This window comes from Lampetra fluviatilis, chromosome 25 (assembly GCF_964198595.1).
Source record: "Lampetra fluviatilis chromosome 25, kcLamFluv1.1, whole genome shotgun sequence".
Classification (NCBI taxonomy): domain Eukaryota; kingdom Metazoa; phylum Chordata; class Hyperoartia; order Petromyzontiformes; family Petromyzontidae; genus Lampetra; species Lampetra fluviatilis.
This window is the reverse complement of record NC_136299.1, coordinates 8,331,702-8,350,653: the sequence shown is the minus strand read 5'-3', so window position 1 is coordinate 8,350,653 and position 18,952 is coordinate 8,331,702. Positions and strand designations below refer to the sequence as shown.

General features: G+C 46.2%; 1 protein-coding gene across 1 annotated transcript; it reads right to left on the bottom strand.

Moving 5' to 3' along the window:
* Window positions 1-7,662: 7,662 nt before the first annotated feature.
* CDKN3 (cyclin dependent kinase inhibitor 3) lies at window positions 7,663-13,825 on the bottom strand. The gene is made up of 6 exons (XM_078867922.1): window positions 13,776-13,825; window positions 13,104-13,162; window positions 11,209-11,527; window positions 8,873-8,904; window positions 8,190-8,293; window positions 7,663-8,041 (listed from the first exon to the last, which is right to left on the bottom strand). Exons 1-6 carry the CDS (start codon window positions 13,823-13,825, stop codon window positions 7,949-7,951), a joined length of 657 nt encoding a protein of 218 aa, XP_078724048.1. The 3' UTR covers window positions 7,663-7,948.
* Between the last annotated feature and the right edge of the window lie 5,127 nt (window positions 13,826-18,952).

The following is an 18,952-nucleotide window of genomic DNA, read 5'->3' as shown; positions in this document are numbered from 1 at the left end:
CAAGCAAGTGGCTTCATGTGGACATTTATAGCAGCCAAATACTCTAAAAGCATGATTATACATGAAATAAGGAATATAAAAAAATTAAAACACGCTTTAATGAAATGTACCGTACTAGTAATGGAAGAACTCCACGACTCCAGGAAGTGGCCCCGAGGCTTGCCACAACGTAAGTGAGCGTGGTGATTTACAGCCAACGTCAGTTGAGCGTGGACAATTAGAGCCAAGCCGAAACATAACACGTAAAAAATAATGTTAAAAAATATATTTTTTAATGATAGAATATAGTATTGTCATCAGTATGACAAAAGTATACCAAGTTTACAGTCGATACCACATTGAGAAGTGGGTTAAAATTGAGTTACAAGATTTGAGGATACAACGACGACGACAACAACAGACTGAGCGAGTTAATAAAAAGCGTGTAAAAAACGGTTTCGATGGTGTTTGAACGTCTTAACACCTCCTGTTTTATTCACCAGAATAACAGACAGAGTGAGTTAAATAAAAGCGTGTAAAAAATCCACGCAACTACGTGGAGAACACGCAAACTCCAAATATACAGCAGCAGGCACCGTCAGGGTCGGGATCGAACCCACGCGTTCCTGTATCCCAGGCGAGGTAGTTAACATCTCGTCCCCGTGGCGCCGTGGAGATAATTGTGTCCACAACAATTCGCCTTGCACAGCTGTGGAGGGGGGGCGGGGGGCAGTCGGGAGGGGAGATATACAAGTCGACATTTGCTGGAGATTTAAATGGGCGACTGGGTGACCAGAGTAGGACGCGAGAAATGCCAGGAGATGAGTGAAGGAGAAAAGGAGAGAGGTGGGGAGATAAGTGGATGGAGAGGGAGGGAGAGAGAGTGGGGGAGATAAGTGGGTGGGGAGGGAGCGAGAGAGAGGTGGGGAGATAAGTGGATGGGGAGGGGTGGGAGAGAGGTGGGTGGAGAGGGAGAGAGGTGGGGAGATAAGTGGATGAGGCGGGGAGATAAGTGGGTGGGGAGAGAGAGAGAGGTGGGGAGATAAGTGGATGGAAAGGGAGGGAGAGAGAGGGGGGTGGGGAGGGGTGTAGGGAGAGATAAAGGAAGGCGGGCGTGGGTGGAGGTCGGTTGAGATGTGGGGGGGAGGGCAGGAGAAAAATACGGAGGAGGGAAGAGATGCAGAGACAGAGAGATGCTGGGAGACATCTCGGGAGGGGAATGGCAGCAGGAGGCGGGGGAGGAGAGATGCACGCGGGGAGGGAACCCGACAGAAAACGTCAACAGTCCGGCGGGGAGGGATGGCGAGAGTGAGAGAAAAGCTACTTGGGGAGTAGCAATAATCCCGCGGTGCCATCTTTAAGCCACATCAATTGTGACCGGGCGGCCCTGGGTGGGTGGGGTGGGTGGCGTCGTTCTGCCCGACACGAGCACGACGCGGTGCCTGGCCCACACACGGACATAGACAGCCCCATAGACAACGCGTGAACGACACAGACAAGACAGCCCCATAGACAACGCGTGAACGACACAGACAAGGATGTTCACTCTCTCACTCGGACACCGAACTCCCAAGGATGTGGGGCTGTTACCACCTTCTCGGAATTAATTCGCAATTATTCCTTGGTGGCTTGAATTCGGTGGGAGGGCAGGGGGGGAAGAGTGAGATTTTTGCGGTTAGAGCAGCATTTGTTACATTGGGATACAATTCAAGCGAGATTATGAGGTTTATATGTTTAAAGCTTCTTAAAAATATCCAAAGATCCCCCATATAGGCTTAAGAGACCGTTGAGGGCAAGCGGCGTTAGCGAACCCCAATGCGGACCAGCACGGCACACGAGGGGGTGGGTGGCCAGCACCACGCTCGGCCGCCTTTGTCTCCCCAGTGGCGATGTTTACACATCTCACTAGGTACTCGTTTGAGGCCGAGTCGACCTAAAGCCACGCACGCACACGCGTGCCCCCCATAAAAAGTGCTCAATCCCGAAATTCGGATAACGCGAACAACATTTCACATCTTTTCACTTATAACAATGTAAATGTTTTAAACGTCCTTAAACAATTGGCGGAAATAGTTTGACACCAACCAAGGAAAGAAGTGAGAAAGACGTTTTGAAAATAACAAGAGAGAGAGAAAGCCATTTTAAAGACACGTTTTTAGTCGAGATTTGAAGATTTGTAAAGTGTTCATTTGAAGCTTTCGTGACTGCAGGAATCCATACTCTTTGGGTTCTTTCGGTAAAGTCACGTGGGTAGAAAATTAATAGATCACGACGTTTCGATCGCAACACAAGCAATCGTCATCAGGTGGGACAACCACAGCAAGATAACACTGCTGAAGCAGGCGAGAGAGCTGCCATGGCACGAGGTTATATAGTGTAGGCCTCGGCGGTAGGGGGGGGGTGTATAGGACTATAGGTGTATAGCAGAGGTGTGGACTCGAGTCATGTGACTTGGACTCGAGTCAGACTCGAGTCATGAATTTGATGACTTGCGACTCGACTTGGACTTGCATAACAATGACTTTGTCCCACCTATGAGATGTGGACTCGAGTCATGTGACTTGGACTCGAGTCAGACTCGAGTCATGAATTTGATGACTTGCGACTCGACTTGGACTTGCATAACAATGACTTTGTCCCACCTCTGGTGTATAGTGTAGTGTATAGGTGTGTAGTGTATATGTGTGTTGTGTATATGTGTGTTGTGTATATGTGTGTTGTGTATAGTAGTGTAGTGTATAGTGCAGTGTATAGGTTCGTAGTGTATAGTGCAGTGCATAGGTTCGTAGTGTATAGGTGTGTAGTGTATAGTATTGTAGTGTATAGTACAGTGTATCGGTGTGTAGTGTATAGGTTCGTAGTGTATAGTGTAGTGTATAGGTGTGTAGTCTAGTGTATAGGTGTAGTGTATAGTGTAGTGTATAGTAGTGTAGTGTATAGGTGTGTAGTCTAGTGTATAGGTGTAGTGTATAGTGTAGTGTAGTGTATAGTGTAGTGTATAGTAGTATAGTGTAGTGTATAGTGTAGTGTATAGTAGTATAGTGTAGTGTATTGTAGTGTATAGTGTTGAAGTAGGCGAGAGAGCTGCCGTGGCACGAGGTTATAGAGGCCTCGGTGGTAGGGGGGACAGAGAAGGGGGGGGGGGCAGAAAGTGGGACCATGCAGGAGCACTTGGGTCACTGGGGGAGAGATCCGAGAGGCACGGAGAGAGTTGGAGAGAGACACACAAGGAGTTGGAAATAACAGCTGACATAGGCAGGTAGGATGGAAACATCACAGTCAGTTAAGACTTTACTTGGTTAATAACGTCCTTCCATTTCGATTTAAAGCTTTCGTGACTGCAGGGATTCATCTTCTTGGTTCTTTCGGTAAAGTCAAGTGGAAGGGAAGTAATAAGATAATTAAAATAAATCATAATAAAAACAATTCTCACGAAGTTTCGGCCACAACGCAAGCAGCCGTCCTCAGGTGAAAACCAGGTCTGTCTGCCAGACGCTGTCGCCTCGACAGACCTGGTTTTCACCGGAGGACGGCTGCTTGCGTTGTGGCCGAAACGTCGTGAGAATTGTTTTGTTTTTATTATTTTACTTCCCTTCCACGTGACTTTACCGAAAGAACCAAGATGAACGTCCTTCCAATTTGTACCCATTTTCTCGGTTGAAGTTGTGTCTGTGTTTAAATATCTGGATGGCTTCATGAACAAATCTCCAATAATAGCCGGTAGCTTTGCAGAGTACCTCCGTCTTGGAAAAGTCAATTTCGTGTGAGCCCACTGCGTTAAAACAATGATCAGCAACGGCAGAGGTATTGGTTCTACCGTGTTTCAGATCTACCTTGTGTTCGCGAACTCAGTTTGTAGACACCCGGGTATTGCACATCAGGAATCACATCCTTTACAGATGGGATCAAATCACGGATTTTGTGTACTGTGTCGAATCGAACCTGAATCTTGTGTTTGTTTAAGATTTTGGAAATCTTTTTGGTAACCCCTGCTATGTATGGCTTCACGTGTTACTAAACTAAGGATGTCGGCTAGCAGTCATCTTTACATGGGATACAAACTAAGCAATACACTTTTTTAATTTACCAGCGATGAAGCTCTTTTTAGGCAGCTACCTGGCTATTGCAAATGATAGTTCAATGAAGTGGCTTGTCATGTGGAAATTTACAGCAGCCCAAATACTCCAATCAACTGATGAGGCTGGTTGTAATTACCGTCACTCAAATTGTAAAGGTTGTGGGTTCACTCTCCAACACACAAGCGGTGTGCTGAACTAGTAACGAATTGGCACGCGTTGTTTACGTGACAAACCTTACTAACAGGCTGTGTCGGGTGTTGGCAGGTTTAACGACACATTTTTATTTACGCTATCTAACCCCATACTGTTGGTCGCGAAAGCCTACGTGTTAAACCAAAGCTAACATTGTTAGTCAGCCAATCTTTCTACTTTCCACTGAGGAATGCCAAATAGCCTAAACGACACTCGTTTGTTAAACAGTAAAAGATAATTCATTTTATTTGTGCTCGTACACCACTGCCAATATGCTCCTTTCATTTATATATTTTTATTAGAATTACAAACAAGTTAAATATCGACACAGCATAATTGTAGTTTAATTCATATTCAGTGGTGGTCAATTTCCCAATGGCATGCCTCAAAGTGGCACAGAATTCATGACAACAATTTTAAACCCTCGCTCATTTATGCCTTTGCCAAACACACAATTAAATTATGATAACGCATTCACAGAGCAAGCTGCTGAAATACAACCAAGTGCACGCACACCCGTAACGAGCCATCAGTGCAGGGCCTGCAAATTATTACGTAAAACTTTACATCTGCGGATAAATATATAGAGGCATTCATCTTCGAGTGTGCCCTCTGTCACCCATGATCACCATCGACCATACACTTCGGCAAAAAATCCGTGCACTCTCACGCGACAGCGTTTGCAGATGCGAACGCCGCTCGGGTGAGCGGAACAAAGCTCTCCACTCGCGCAAATGATCTCCTCGGTCCAATGGACGTTTGAACTACGCTTGCGGGCATCACAACGACTCAGCTGGCATGAGATGGCAAACTGGCAGAGCCGAGACGGGGCATGCTGATGGAACGGTCAAATCTAGGGTTGTTCAACGGTGACCGCTAAGTTTAACACGTAGGGATTTCACGACCAATATTGCCCATAACAAAGGTTGTTTTGGGTTAGATCGCGAAGATATGAATGCGTCGTTAAACCCACCACCACCCGACACAGTCAATACGCAAGGTTTGTAAATGTTGCGGGTTTACTCTCCAACACACAAGCGGTGTGCTGAACTGGTAACCGATTGGCACGTTCTGTTTACGTGACAAACCTTACTAGTTGGCCGTGTCGGGTGGTGGCGGGTTTACCAACACATTTCTCTTTACGCGATCTAACCCAAAAATAACCTCTATGTTATGTTTAACCGCGAAACGTTTACAGCATCCACCACCGGTTTTTGACTTCGACTGCTGTTAAAAGGTAAAGGTGCAGCCCTGCAATTTGCTTGCTCAAAGCCACTGCTGGCTGAAGGGGTATATCTCCCACGCTGGTCACTACATCCTGGAAGTGGTGGGAATAACCACGCTTAACCCCACCACGTGCGGCGACCTGCCGATCAACTAACCGGGGTTGTGCCCATTTATACTGCTGGGTACGCGGTTGATGGGGGGAGGAGGGGGTCTTTCAGTTGCCGCGCCGCAGATGAAATCGAATCAGCGACCTCTGGATTGCAGTCCAGTGTGCTGACTGTTACTCTGCCATGGCAGCTCCTTTGGTTTCTTATTAAAGCAAAAAAAACACTTTCATCGCTCAAACATTTAAACGTGTGGAAATCCGGTAACCATTTGATTTTTTTTCACCAGTCTTTATCACGCAGTTAATGGTAACTCAAACACGTGACTTTTTCGACAACCCCAAGTCCAAAGGCAATCGGTCCGACCGATTGTCTCCGCCGCCGGCAATAGGGGAACGTTGCTGTAGTTTGGATAGGAATCGTACGGAAAGGGACATTCGTAAAATTGGGCCCAACCGGGTCATTTCCCTTCTTAAGTGCAAAGTGACGCACATCAGCTCTGGTGGTTCGAGGCTGCTGCTAAAGTGGCAACGACAAAGCCACTTTTGGGTTCAAGGCACGGACGAAAGTGTCATTTAAATGTCAAGGCGCACACTTTTGATCGTGCCGTTTGTCGCTGGCCGTTTGACGTTTTGGGCCTTTTGGGGCGTGCACGCACTCAGCACTCGCCTCCATTCCTGCGTTCGGGGAAGCGATTATTTCCACTTTTCTTTACGTTTCAGTGTGAGATTGGCTTGTCGAAAACGAGCCGCCACTGTGGATTCTACGAAGCGTGTAAACAATTAATCATTTGAAACAGATTCCTGCACTCACAAACTACAAGCGCTGAATCACGCGAGTAGCAAAATCGGCCAAGAGAGCAAATGTGATTAAATCCTCCATCCTGAATTGTAACACATTTTTCAATCGTGAACGAACAGACACACAAAAAAGTGCAACCCTGATTCATGACAACTTTTTTGGAATCGTTGAGGAGTAAAATAACATGTCAAATGGTGATCCCATAGCACAATTTTATCATCACGGAGGAGCCAAATAAATAAGTAAATTTGTGAACCAGAATCATGACAATTGTTTTAAGAGGGCAAAACAAATCTATTTACAGCCCCCCGAAATCATATTTTTTGGCATGATGCAGGGCACAAATAAAAAAAATTGGCAATCCCAAATACGAATTAGTGTACCTGTAAAACATATATTTAAATCCCCAATCATTAACATTTTTGGGATTTACGTAGGGTCAGAAAATAAATATATTGGTGATCCCAAATTATAACCCTTTTCAGAATCACGGAGGGAAAATGATAAATTCGCTGCTTGTGATCGTAAAAATTGGCAGAGGGATAAGAATAAATACAATTGGGACTGTCATGAAAACTTTAGTAATTACGTGGGAGAAGGAACACCATATAAATTAGCACCAGATCCACCATAAACTGAACGATAAACGATTTTTATTTTACCAGGTAATGCCCACTGAAGCTATGTAGCTCTTTTTTAGAAACGACCTGGCCACAAATGATAGCTCAACCAAGTGGCTGATGATGCTGACATTTACAGCAGCAAACTCAAAACGCGTGACGTTGATTCGAAATGTGGAGGGAAAAACTGGAGGACCCGGGGAAAAATCCATGCGACCAAATATACAGGTGTCAGGATAGGGGATCAAACCCACGACCTCCTGCATACTAGGTGAGGTAGTTAACATCTCGCCACCATGGTGCTGATGTAGTGTCATTGATGATGTCACTATAATATAGCGACAGTACATTGTGAGTGGTCCTGTATGTGCGGAGCCTCTCCCTGGCACCTGATGGGCATACCAGGGGAGAGACTGAGTAAACACGAGGGGGCACGTGACCGGATGAGGTGGTAATCAGGATGAGGGTGAGAGGAACACGTGATGTGGGTCCTGAACCCTCACGAAGGATCTGGGAAATGGGCGTGGCCAAGGGCAGGGCCTGGCCACGCCGCAGGGATACAAGTCGAGCCCCTTGGGAGGCCAGGATTGGTCCTGGCTGGGAAGAAATCTTCGTGGTCGTGGTCTTCGGTCTCCGGGCGTCGCGCACGGGGACCAGGCAGTGCGTTGGCCGTCCTGGTCCGATTTAGTAGTGTAAATAGCCATCGCCCCCAAGTGTATATAGTTAAGTATAGGAACGGTGGGTTACCACCCTATGTCGTTATCCCGTTAGTGTTAAGAGTTAATGTGATGTTAGGTAATAAAACGTGTTGCCACCAAGTTCTAGTGTGCGCCTCGATTGAACCCATTACACCAGCATTACACCCACCTCCTCCTCCTCCTCCTATCCACCCACCCCGGCTCCCTCTTGCTGGGTGAACGGCCCCCAGTGAGACACGGCGGCCGGCCTAACGGGACACGGCCCTCGACTCGGCCTGCTCCATCCTCGCTGTGACGTGAGCCTCCAGGAGCTCTCGGAAATCGTGCAGGAAGTTGTACTGCTGCAGCGGAGAAAGCGGGTGACACGGCGGGGGTGGTGGGAGGGGGGGGGAGCGGTGACCAAGTAAAGCCTTCACGGTGAGGCTGTGTGTTGAGTATAGATAATTATCGTGTACTTTTAAGCGTGGCGGTCCGCTGAGGGCGACTTACCTGCACGGTCTGTATGGCCGCCCTCCCGCGCAACTCACGCAGCGCCGCTATCGCGTCCTTGGGGCTGAGTGACTCGGAGATGCGCAGCAGGAAGCAGGCAGCCACTGCACACACGCACGCAGGCAAATACACGGACCGACAGCTGGGCTGACGGACAGATGATACGACGCAGTACGATTGGGATTCATGTATTACCTTCTCGAAAAGACATCCTCCGCGGACACGGAGGGATGAAATTATTTACTGGGCGGGTGCCCGGTGGATTGTTAGGTCGCAGGACCGAGTGAGACGACAACGGCTTGGGGAGGACTTCATCTGACAGTGGATTGATTTTGACTGGACGATGAAGATAACAGTGAATGATTAACCCCCCCCCCCCCGGGGTTAGGATATTGGATGGAATGACCGTCGTGCAACGGACATTGCTCTCATGTGGCAGGACCGATGGAAAAAGTGCTGCCCCCCCTACCGTGTGCGGATCAGAAGAGATATCAGAGGTAGCTATGTGATATCAACTTCCACGGGTCGTTCTCTAACGCGGTGGTTTGTACTGCTCTGCGAAATATACAAATAGATTGTTTTTACCACACGACCCCAATGGCGCCAGTGGGGTAAACGTAAACTAAAGGAAGATGGAAATGATCGTGAATATAATAACGATGTGCAATGTGCACAGGACTCACATAGGCAGGAGCGACCCAGGCCCCCGTAGCAACTGCAAGAGGCAAAACAATAAACATCACACGGTGTGCATTGCATATTCTTTTTCTTTTTTGTTAACTGTGGCCCTCACCAATGCTCAAGATAATCCAGTTCCATCTCATATCTGAGAGTAGTAATTTTAGCAAATGATTTCAGATGTGACGTCACCGCTCACTTGCGCCCCCCCCCCAAAAATACGAAAGTCAATTCTTTTACTTTTTGCATTGTGTACAGTCTGGAAGCTACCCACGTGCCAAATTTCAAGTTTGTTGCATGTTGGGAAGTATGCTAAACATTTGGAACAGACACACATATTCACAAATTTCCCTTTTATATATATAGATTAGCCTTGTGAGTCACCCAACCACCCAGGGCAAGCATTACATAGAAAGGTCAGACTGTCCCTGGCTAAAGGCCAAGATAACGCCGAGGGAAAAATTAGGGCAATGATTGCCAACAATCGTCACGGGCAGCAATTGTTGCACCGTTTCCCATTCGACGGTTCGACTTTGTCATAAATTTTACTTTTGAATCTGGGACCGGTGTCTTAGCGATCGAGAGCTCAGTTAGAGCGAGGAGGCGGCTGTCACTTTGTGGACGCGCAAAAAACTCCGGCGGAAAATTGTGCTAACTTCAGTTGGCATGCGACGTTCGAAGTGTGGAGCGTGACCCTTAAACGACTAGCGCCGCCCTCCCCATGGTCGCCTTCCTCCACCAGCCGCTGTGATCCGTGGATCAAACAAATCACTCGAGACGCCGGTACTGGATGGCAGCAAGAGCAGTTCATGCGAATGCTGCCGCGAGTGGTCACACATTTGGCGCAACGGTCCTTTGCCGACTTTGCGTGACGAATTAATGAATTTACGATTCCAACAGAATCACGATTTGCCCAGATCCTGGACAAATCCGACCGCCGCTCCCCCGAGTGGGCAGTTTGTACGGCAACGCCCAATCAGAATTGCAGATTGTGGGTCACATTACGACCGTGTTAAAGCTTATCTGTTACAACTTTCATAGTGCCGCTTGTTGCTGGCTGCTTAACGTTGGAATCATTGGGTCCTGTGCTCAGCAACTGTGTTTAAAAAAAAAATCATCAATCAAGAATCTGGTACTTTGTAGCCATTTAAGGAAATGTAGAATATCTGGTGACTGCAGAGAATTGCAAACATTCAATTCTGCCACGCGTGATATTCACATGTAAATAGTTATATAGGAATTGGCCAAACATCCCGATTCAAGGCTCTCTGTGTTAAAATAGTCATGAGACTCAATGAGGCTTTCACAGATAAGTAAATGACTATTCAGCAGGCCTGTTAAGTGAATCGCCCAGCTATTTTAAGAGTTGTTGGACAAAACAAATCCTGCATATGCACGGTTCTTCTATTACACTTTCAAACGTGCGTTTAACACGTAGGCTTTTGCAACTAATATTTAAAACGTGTGTTTGTCCTCGGATGTATTTCGTTGTCAACGATGACTTTATGTTTCAAGTCACAGGGCAACACAGACGCTGCACGTAATAATGAAGTAACAATGACGCCGTATTGGAGGGGAGAAGTGTTCACTCTTGCCGCCAGAACGCAGATGCCAGAAATATAATTTTGCCCGTGTTTTCCTTTTGGTCTCCAAAGTGTTCAGCAACCCTTTGATAAATTTGGCCAATTTGCAAAAGGGTAAGTTTGAAGGACCCTTGGTCCGTCTCAAACAATCGGGATAAAACTGTGCCAAATTAAAACAGCAACCAAATGTAGAATTGTTCTCGTGATAATTGTCGTTTGTATAATAATGGATCTTTAACTCACCGGCGAGCCGAAACAATAACAATTGGCGCTTTACACGCTTGTATGGTTTACAATTAATTTGCACGGCTGTGTCAGGCGGTGGTCTGAATAGCAGATATGTCCAGACCATTACACGGCCTAACCCAAATCCAAGGACTAAAACTAAACTATTTTTATTTTACCAGGTGAGGCCCACTGAGCTATATAGCGCTTCTGCAAAAGCGACCTGGCCAAAAAGTGATAGTTCAACGAAGTGGCTTATCATGTGGAAATGTATAGCAGCCAAATACTCTAAATACGCGTTTCCAAACGTCGAGGGAAAAATCGGAGGACCCGGAGGAAAATCCACGCGACCACAGGGAGGAGAGGCACGTAAACTCCAAATATACAGCAGCAGGCGTCAACGTTGGGATCTAACCCACGACCTCCTCATACCAGGGCGAGGTAGTTCACATCTCGCCACCGTGGCGCCCTCTTACAAAATCATAACATTGGCTGCGAAGTTACCTACGCATCATCGAGTACGCGAGACGTACTGGACGAGCACTCTCCTGCCGGCGCCCAGGGACCCGTGCATCGTGTCCAGGAGGGCGCAGCACTGCGCCACGTCGGGAACCGCGCCGTCGAGCACCGGCTCGTGATGCACGCGCAGGCCGCGGCGGGCGTAGGCCTCCAGCAGGTCGGGCACGCGGCAGTGGACCAGCTCGCCCGGCGTGCACAGCACCAGCACGTCCTGCACGCCCTGCGACTGCACCTCGTCTGACCGCACGACCGCGACGACGGAAGGTGGGGGGGGGCAAAGGAGGATGCGAAACAGGGTGCCCACACATAAACCAGCGTTCTTCACATCCTTCACTCCTCCATCACCACTAGAGGTCGCAATCGGGTACCCGATACCCGTACCCTACCCGATACCCGTTTGCGACCCTGGTGCGGCCGGGTACGGGTAGGCCGTGAGTCACTGGTGAGTAACCGTTTGTCACTCATTTCGGGTATTGTACGGGTAGGGAACGGGAACCCGTACCTGGCCGGGTACCCATTTGTGACCCTGGTGCGGCCGGGTACGGGTAAGGAATCAAAACCCGTTTGCGACCTCTTATCACCACCCCAACAGCTATCCCTCTCTCCATCAATCCCTCGCTCCCGGGCTCCGGTTGTTCCTTAAAACACTTCTGAGAATGTATAGGGTGATGGTGCCCGAAAAAGAAAAGGCAAGGAAATGCCCAATGTTGCTCAATAAATATCATAATTGGTTTTTTACCCTTTTATCTGGCAACAAAATTGACACCTTTTTTACAAGGAGTCATGTTTGCATAGACCACAATACCTGCAGTCATAATGCAAACAAAAAACGTAACTCTGATAATGTATACACCGTCCTTGAAGTTGATTGGTCCACACCCGAGACAGCTTTCCTTAGAGCCTAGTCTCACATGGTGTTGGACCAGATGACGCCAATAGATATCGTCATATGGACTGACCGCTGCACCACCCAAACTGAGAAATGTCTTTTCGAAAGAAAAAAAGCGACCTCACCAAGATCCTTGTCCAAGTTTCTCCATGTCTCCTTGAATTTGCAACCTGTACAGAAAAAGGATCTACTCGAAAAACGTACAGACGGCCAGCACATCATCTGCTAGTTTACACAAAGCAACCTGGATTTCATGAACGCTAATTGCATCTCAAGGTGCACAACAATGACACGGCGCATAACAAGTGTCTGGCGAGTCGTGTCAACACGAACGTAAATATTGTACGCGCGTTCCAAAATGCCCACGTAATGAGTTGCATCACACTTATCGCAGAAACACACTAAAGATCCATTATTATAATTTCAAGCGGTTGATTGTGACATTATAAATGGATAAGTTTAAAATATCTCAATGAGTTAGCTCCTCACACCGTTTAGCTCCTGCGCTCTGGGCTGACAGGGTGGTCAACAGAAAAGTGCTCTGGGAGCACTCTGCCCATTGAACCCACTCCAGGGTTCAGTCTAACCTCCAGCCCATGGGTCGGACACAGCCCGCTGCTTAATGTCATATGGCCTGCGATCGTACGATGCCTACCACTTCTAAGCAAGCATTTTAGCCAGACTAACTGGGTACTGGAGTGGGGTGTTTATGACCTGTAAACCAAGTTTCTTATTTTAGTACGCTCAGCGTCAATGTCAGCGCCTACTGGAGTTTATGTGTAGATTGCTGATGTCTGAAAGTCATATTTAATCCTCATTATTACGTTTATGCCTCCTCATGTACCATTGACTCGATTATCCGGGGCAATGGGGTGTATAGGTGTATACCAAAAAATGTTCATATTTAATCCTCATTATGATGTTTATGCCTCATGTACAATTGACTCGATTATCTGCCAACGTGTCTGTGGTCACATGGGCACTCAGCCACTGGACCCGACAGCTGTGAAGTCTGCTTACCTGGCAGGCTGCTGATCCCCAAGCTCAGCATGGGATAGCCCACTATGGAGAGGTCAAGCCTGGGGTGGCAATCACAAAAAACACGGCCACGCAAACACAGACACACATGTGGGGGTTAGCCAGATGACTCACAGGGCTGAGAGTATCAGCACAACGTAGTTACACACAGGGACTCCTCCGCGAATTAGGTTCCAGGTCTGTTCGTAAGTCGATTTTTCCGTAAGTCCAACTTTACTCCTATCGATTCCAAACACGTTGTACGGCATGTACACTAAACACGGGGAATGGCTTTAAACCTTGTACAATTCCCTATACATGTGTCGTGTCTTCAAAAATTACTCACACCGACACGTGGTAACAAGTCACCTGCTTACACTTTATTACTCCTGTTCACGCGCCAGTTGTAGGCACTCATATATCCATCTTTACTGTCACATATATTTCACTTATCTTCGCTCTCGCCTATTCTGCACCTCACCTATCCTGCACTCAGCGACTCTGCACATAGCAACTCACTCGGCGACTTTGCACACAGCAACTTTGCACTCCGCGACCTTGCACACAGCAACTCCGCACACAGCGACTTTGCACTCAGCCACTCTGCACACAGCAGCTTTTAGAACTCTGCATCTCCACTGCTGCCCTCGCCTACGTTGCCTCATACCCGCTCACCCGTCTGTCACGGGCGGGGGGTTCAGCCAACACCCGCCCGGCGACGGCATGAGGGTCGAGGCTTCGTTGACGGCTTGAGCCGCGAGATGTCTTCACTCTTGGTTCCCGGGCCACTCAACTCCGCTCACGCACACTCCCGCTTACATCCCCCTGCTCATTCCGAGTCCTCACGTGCTTCCCCTTAAGCCGCCTGCCCGGCGCCTGGTGTCCTCATTAATCCCTTATCATCACCCCCGACGCCAACCTCCGGCCTCAACGTTTCCACCTGTTTGACCATTTGCACCCGCTTCTCCCCTTAATTACTGTCGGTTTGTCGGTGCAAAGCTCATTGTGCTAACGCGCACACCTGTTTGTCCTCAGTTGCACCCGCTGAACTGCGCGCACCGGGCATATATCTCTTCTCTACACATGTAGATGCCGCTGGTTCTTCACGTCGAGCAGAAGTAGATGCCACCACCGCTATCTATTGTGCGGTGGTTGAACTTACGACTCTCGGTCCTAACAGGCAACTGGACAGGTTTGTTTGTATGTCGCAAAGTTCGTAAGTCGAATGTTCATAAGTAGAAGAGTTGTTGTATAATAATATCTTACCTTTCAATGAATTTACATCTTATCTTTATTTTATATTTTGTGGAGCGCCTTAACTCAAGGAGCTTTACATAGGTTAAAAGCGGGACAGAAATATAGTGATTTAGATGGCCAATGGGCCGAGGAAATGGGTGACTGTAACTAGAGGGCAAGGTGGAGGTCACGAAATGGCAGGGGAAGGGATGAACCCGAGTGGAGGGGTGAGGAGAGGGATGAAGGGAACTGGTGATGGAGAAGAGGTGCGGCTTTAAGAGAGGAACAGAAGGAGGTGGAGGGAGACTGCTTAAGTACATCGTATTTAAGTATATTTGTAGGATTTCGCAACCAATATCATCCATAATACAGGTGTTTGGATTAAATTGCGTAAATATATGAATGTCATCAAATCTACCCCTCTATTTAAAGAACAAAACGGGAGGATTTCTCTGGCTGTCGCCTGATGAAGCTGGTTGTAATTACTGGCAAAACGTCGTACTCAGATTGCAAATGTTGTTGCTTTGCTCTCCAACACACCGGTGTGCCGTACTAGTAACGAATTGGCACGTTCTGTTTAGGGGACAAACCTTACTAATTGTCTGCGTCAGGTGGTGGTGGGTTTAACGCCACATTTATATATTTACGCGATCTAACCCAAAAAAATGCCTGTTAAGTATAATACTGTCGCAGTATTATAACGATGACCGTGCTCAATAGGTTTGGCTCAGAAACGGCAAGTTATCGACAATGTGTCACAATAACTGGGGGAGAATCGATTATTTTGTTTGTCTCCTTTCGTGGATGAATGAATGCTGAATCTGGAGACGCGCACCAGTCAATGCGGAAAGGCGGCTGCTCGCTCTGTGCAGGGTCCACCTCTTCGTCCGACGAGTTGAACTCGCTCATGCCGTGAGCTGCTGTGTCCCTGCAGACCAATCACACACACCACGGTGCTGAGGAGGATAAACGGGGCTTCCAAGTTTTGCTTTTGCGCCTGTGACTTATTTTCAGTGATGTATGTTGAACTTCTTTCGCACCATACGTAGCCAGCCGTGCTAATCGGCATTCACGAATCTTTACAATCCTTTAAGAGACGCCTCAAGACGCACAACCTTTTGAGTGTGTCCAAACATATTACTACATGGGGCCTTTTATGCCAGTATCAAAGTATGAAAAAATAAGAATAGGTGTTTACCCTATCTGGCAATAAAACAGGTGTTCAGATGCTCAAACACCAAATAGAAACATTTTGCAAGGAAATAAGTCTGCATGAACCCCAAGGTACTTATGGTGAATATGCAAACAAACATGCTCTGATAATATTTGCCATCGTCTTTGAAACTGATTGGTCTACACCAGAGACAGCAGCCTTCTTTATGGCCAAGTCTCACCAGTGTCAGACCAGAGAACGCCAAAAGGCAAACATGTGGTGGGGTTGGGAATTTAATAAACATGATTCTAGATTTGAAGTTTTCGTGACTGCAAGGATTCATACTCTGGTTTTTTTCGGTAAAGTCACGTAGGTAAAAAACCGTCCCAGCAGAATTTTGCTGTGACGGTTCCACCTGAAGACGGAAGCTTGTGTTGCCTCCGAAACGTCGTGATTTAATTTAAGAAACATGCCCTGTTGCTTTAACTTCCGCGCCAGGAGATTTAACTGGTGAACCCTGGATGTGCTAACCATTACACCACGGCAGCATTCACACATTCACTCTACAAAGTGTACACATTTTTCCCGTAGTATTCTCCAGAAAAGGCACGCAAAGCAGCCGTTTCAGAATATCTGGCTCCAAATCCTCGTTAATGTTTACCGACCCTTGACCACTTTTTAAAGTCCTTGCATTGCTTCAGGGCCTAGTCTCGCTAGTCTTCCTGTTAAATAAGTAATATTTTTTTTAAACATTTTTAAAAACACGCTTTTATGAAATGTGCTAGTAATGGAAGAACTCCACGACTCCAGGAAGTGGCCCCGAAGCTTGCCACAACGTAAGCGACCGTGGTCAATTACAGCCAACGTCAGTTGACCGTGGAGAATTAGACCCAAGCCGAAACATAACATGTAAAAAATAATGTTTAAAAATATGTATTAAAATTTTTTTATGATAGAATATGGTATTGTCATCAGTATGACATAAGTATACCAAGTTTGCAGTCAATACCACATTGGGAAGTGGGTTAAAATTGAGTTACAAGATTTGAGGATACAACAACGACAACAGACAGAGTGAGTTAATAAAAAGCGTGTAAAAAAAGGTTTCGATGGTGTGTGAACGTCTTAACACCTCCTGTTTTGATAATTGTTTTTTTACCCTTTTATCTGGTAACAAAACCGACACCTTTTTTTTTTACAAGGAGTCATGTTTGCATAGACCACAATACCTGCAGTCATAATGCAAACAAAAAAGGTGTCAGTTTTGTTGCCAGATAAAAGGGTAAAAAACCAATTATATTTTTTACTGGCAAATGAGGTTCCAATGGTGTAAATACCTCCTGTTTTATTCACCAGAAAGGGTAAAACTTATTCAGATTTTTATTTTCACTTACAAAACACATCACTGTTCGTGCCTTCATTTGCGTCTTCACATAAATACATAATCAACAACCTCACTCAACCACCGCCTCTTGCACACAAACCGATTAACCCCCGTTAATCGCTGCCGATTGATCTGCCTCCTTATTTGTTTTATTAAACCGAAGGTTCGATAAAGGCGACTAACATTAGAGATGACCGATTTGCACAAGGCCTCAAAAACACACACGGTCAGCCGACATACCGAAAACACGTTTCCTGTCGCGTGTCAACACAAAACACAAAGTTGAGACTAAACAGGGCTGTTGAGACTGAACACCCAAAAGCACGCACCTTTTCGTTGTTGACGGGAAACGTTGCTGAGAAGTTTAAATCTTTAAGCCACTTTCGACGCGCTAAGATTGTGCTACCCACGGCGACCGCGCGTTTTGATTTCAAAAATAGTCACGTGGTGCGCAAATGCGGCCTCCCGATTGGGCATTAACACCCCGCCCCCAAACCCGAGGCGCCTCGTGATTGGTGGAGGTCGAGAAAGGGGGGCGTCACCTAGAAGATTTCTTCTGGATCTGGAAGTGATCTTCTGAAACTCGTAGTTGTCTTCTGAATCAGGAAGAAGACTTCTTCTCGTTCTGGATGAGATTCTTCCGAATCTTGAAGATTTTATTTCTGATTCTAGATTTGAAGCTTTCGTGACTGCAAGGATTCATACTCTTAGGTTTTTTCGGTAAAGTCACGTAGGTAAAAAATTATAATGAAGTAATACATCATACTGATTTACAATTTTATTTCTATTAATGTTTTTTGTTTAATTTTTTCTTAAATTTTTCATTATTATTTCTATTACTTTATTATTTATTTTTACCTACGTGACTTCACCGAAAAAACCTAAGAGTATTTTATTTCTGACTCTGAAAGGTGACTTCTGAATCTGGAATTTATCTTTTAAAACTGGAAGATATGTTCTGAAAAATCGATGGGTCTTCTGAATGTCGAAGAACACCTCTTCTAATTCTGGAAGAGATTATTTCGAATTCTTGTAGAGTTTCAGTTTCATTTATTAGGTACAGTATAAGCCCTGTGAGCCATGCAACCGCAACACACATGAACACGGATCATCTTAAAGTGATTTCACGCAACAGAAAATTTCAGGAAAAAACTGCAAAGTCTTCCAGAAAAAGCAAAAATCCCAGTGGGATGCAAGTCAAACAATAGCAACCATAAGACAATTAGAGTCTTCTGGAAGACGAGAAAATAGTTTCTCCCATCCCGCACAATCTCCCGTCCTATGGGAACCTCATTTGCCAGTAAAAATATGATAATTGGTTTTTTACCCTTCTATCTGGCAACAAAACTGACAGTTTTGTTGCCAGATAGAAGGGTAAAAAACCAATTATCAATCTCCCGTCCATTAACAAGAATTAACCTCGCAAAAATTAATCTCACCCGAACTGACTTAGGTTAGAGCCAAGTCATTAGTCAACATTGTTTTACGTCTCATGCGACACAGTTGCATACATGTCAACCCCTTATCAGTGCCCGACCTTATTACAGATCAATTCAAACCTTGTTGGTCACCCCGTGCCCCTTTACAAATCTCAACGTTCATCCTACAAAGTCCCATCACAAGGGAGAAACACAAACAAATAAACGATTATTTTTTGCCCGTCTTGAAACGGCTGTACGCCGTATGGACCTGAAAACTCAATTTATCTGTACGGGGAAAGCAGTATGGGCTGATAGGTATGCAGTTGTTTTTGCTCCGATTAATGTTTGCTTGATTGCTCTTCAGGGTGGACCAGATCTGTCTTGCGACCCCCAATTAATTGAACCCTAAACGTGTTTTTTTCCTTTGCATATTCATTTCCGTTTTAAATAAACTTCACCTTCAAAAGATTACGTTTTGGGGAATTAAATAGGGGTCACAAGACATCTGGACCACCCTGTACTTTGATCCTGATTGTGAATCTTTAATCTCCGAGTTTCGCCTTTCCCACTGGTGACCCAGGTAACCGTTGCAAATTACTCATCGTGGCCTCTCGCGTTCTCACCCTGCAGTGGATTGACAGAGGGCTATAAATAATGA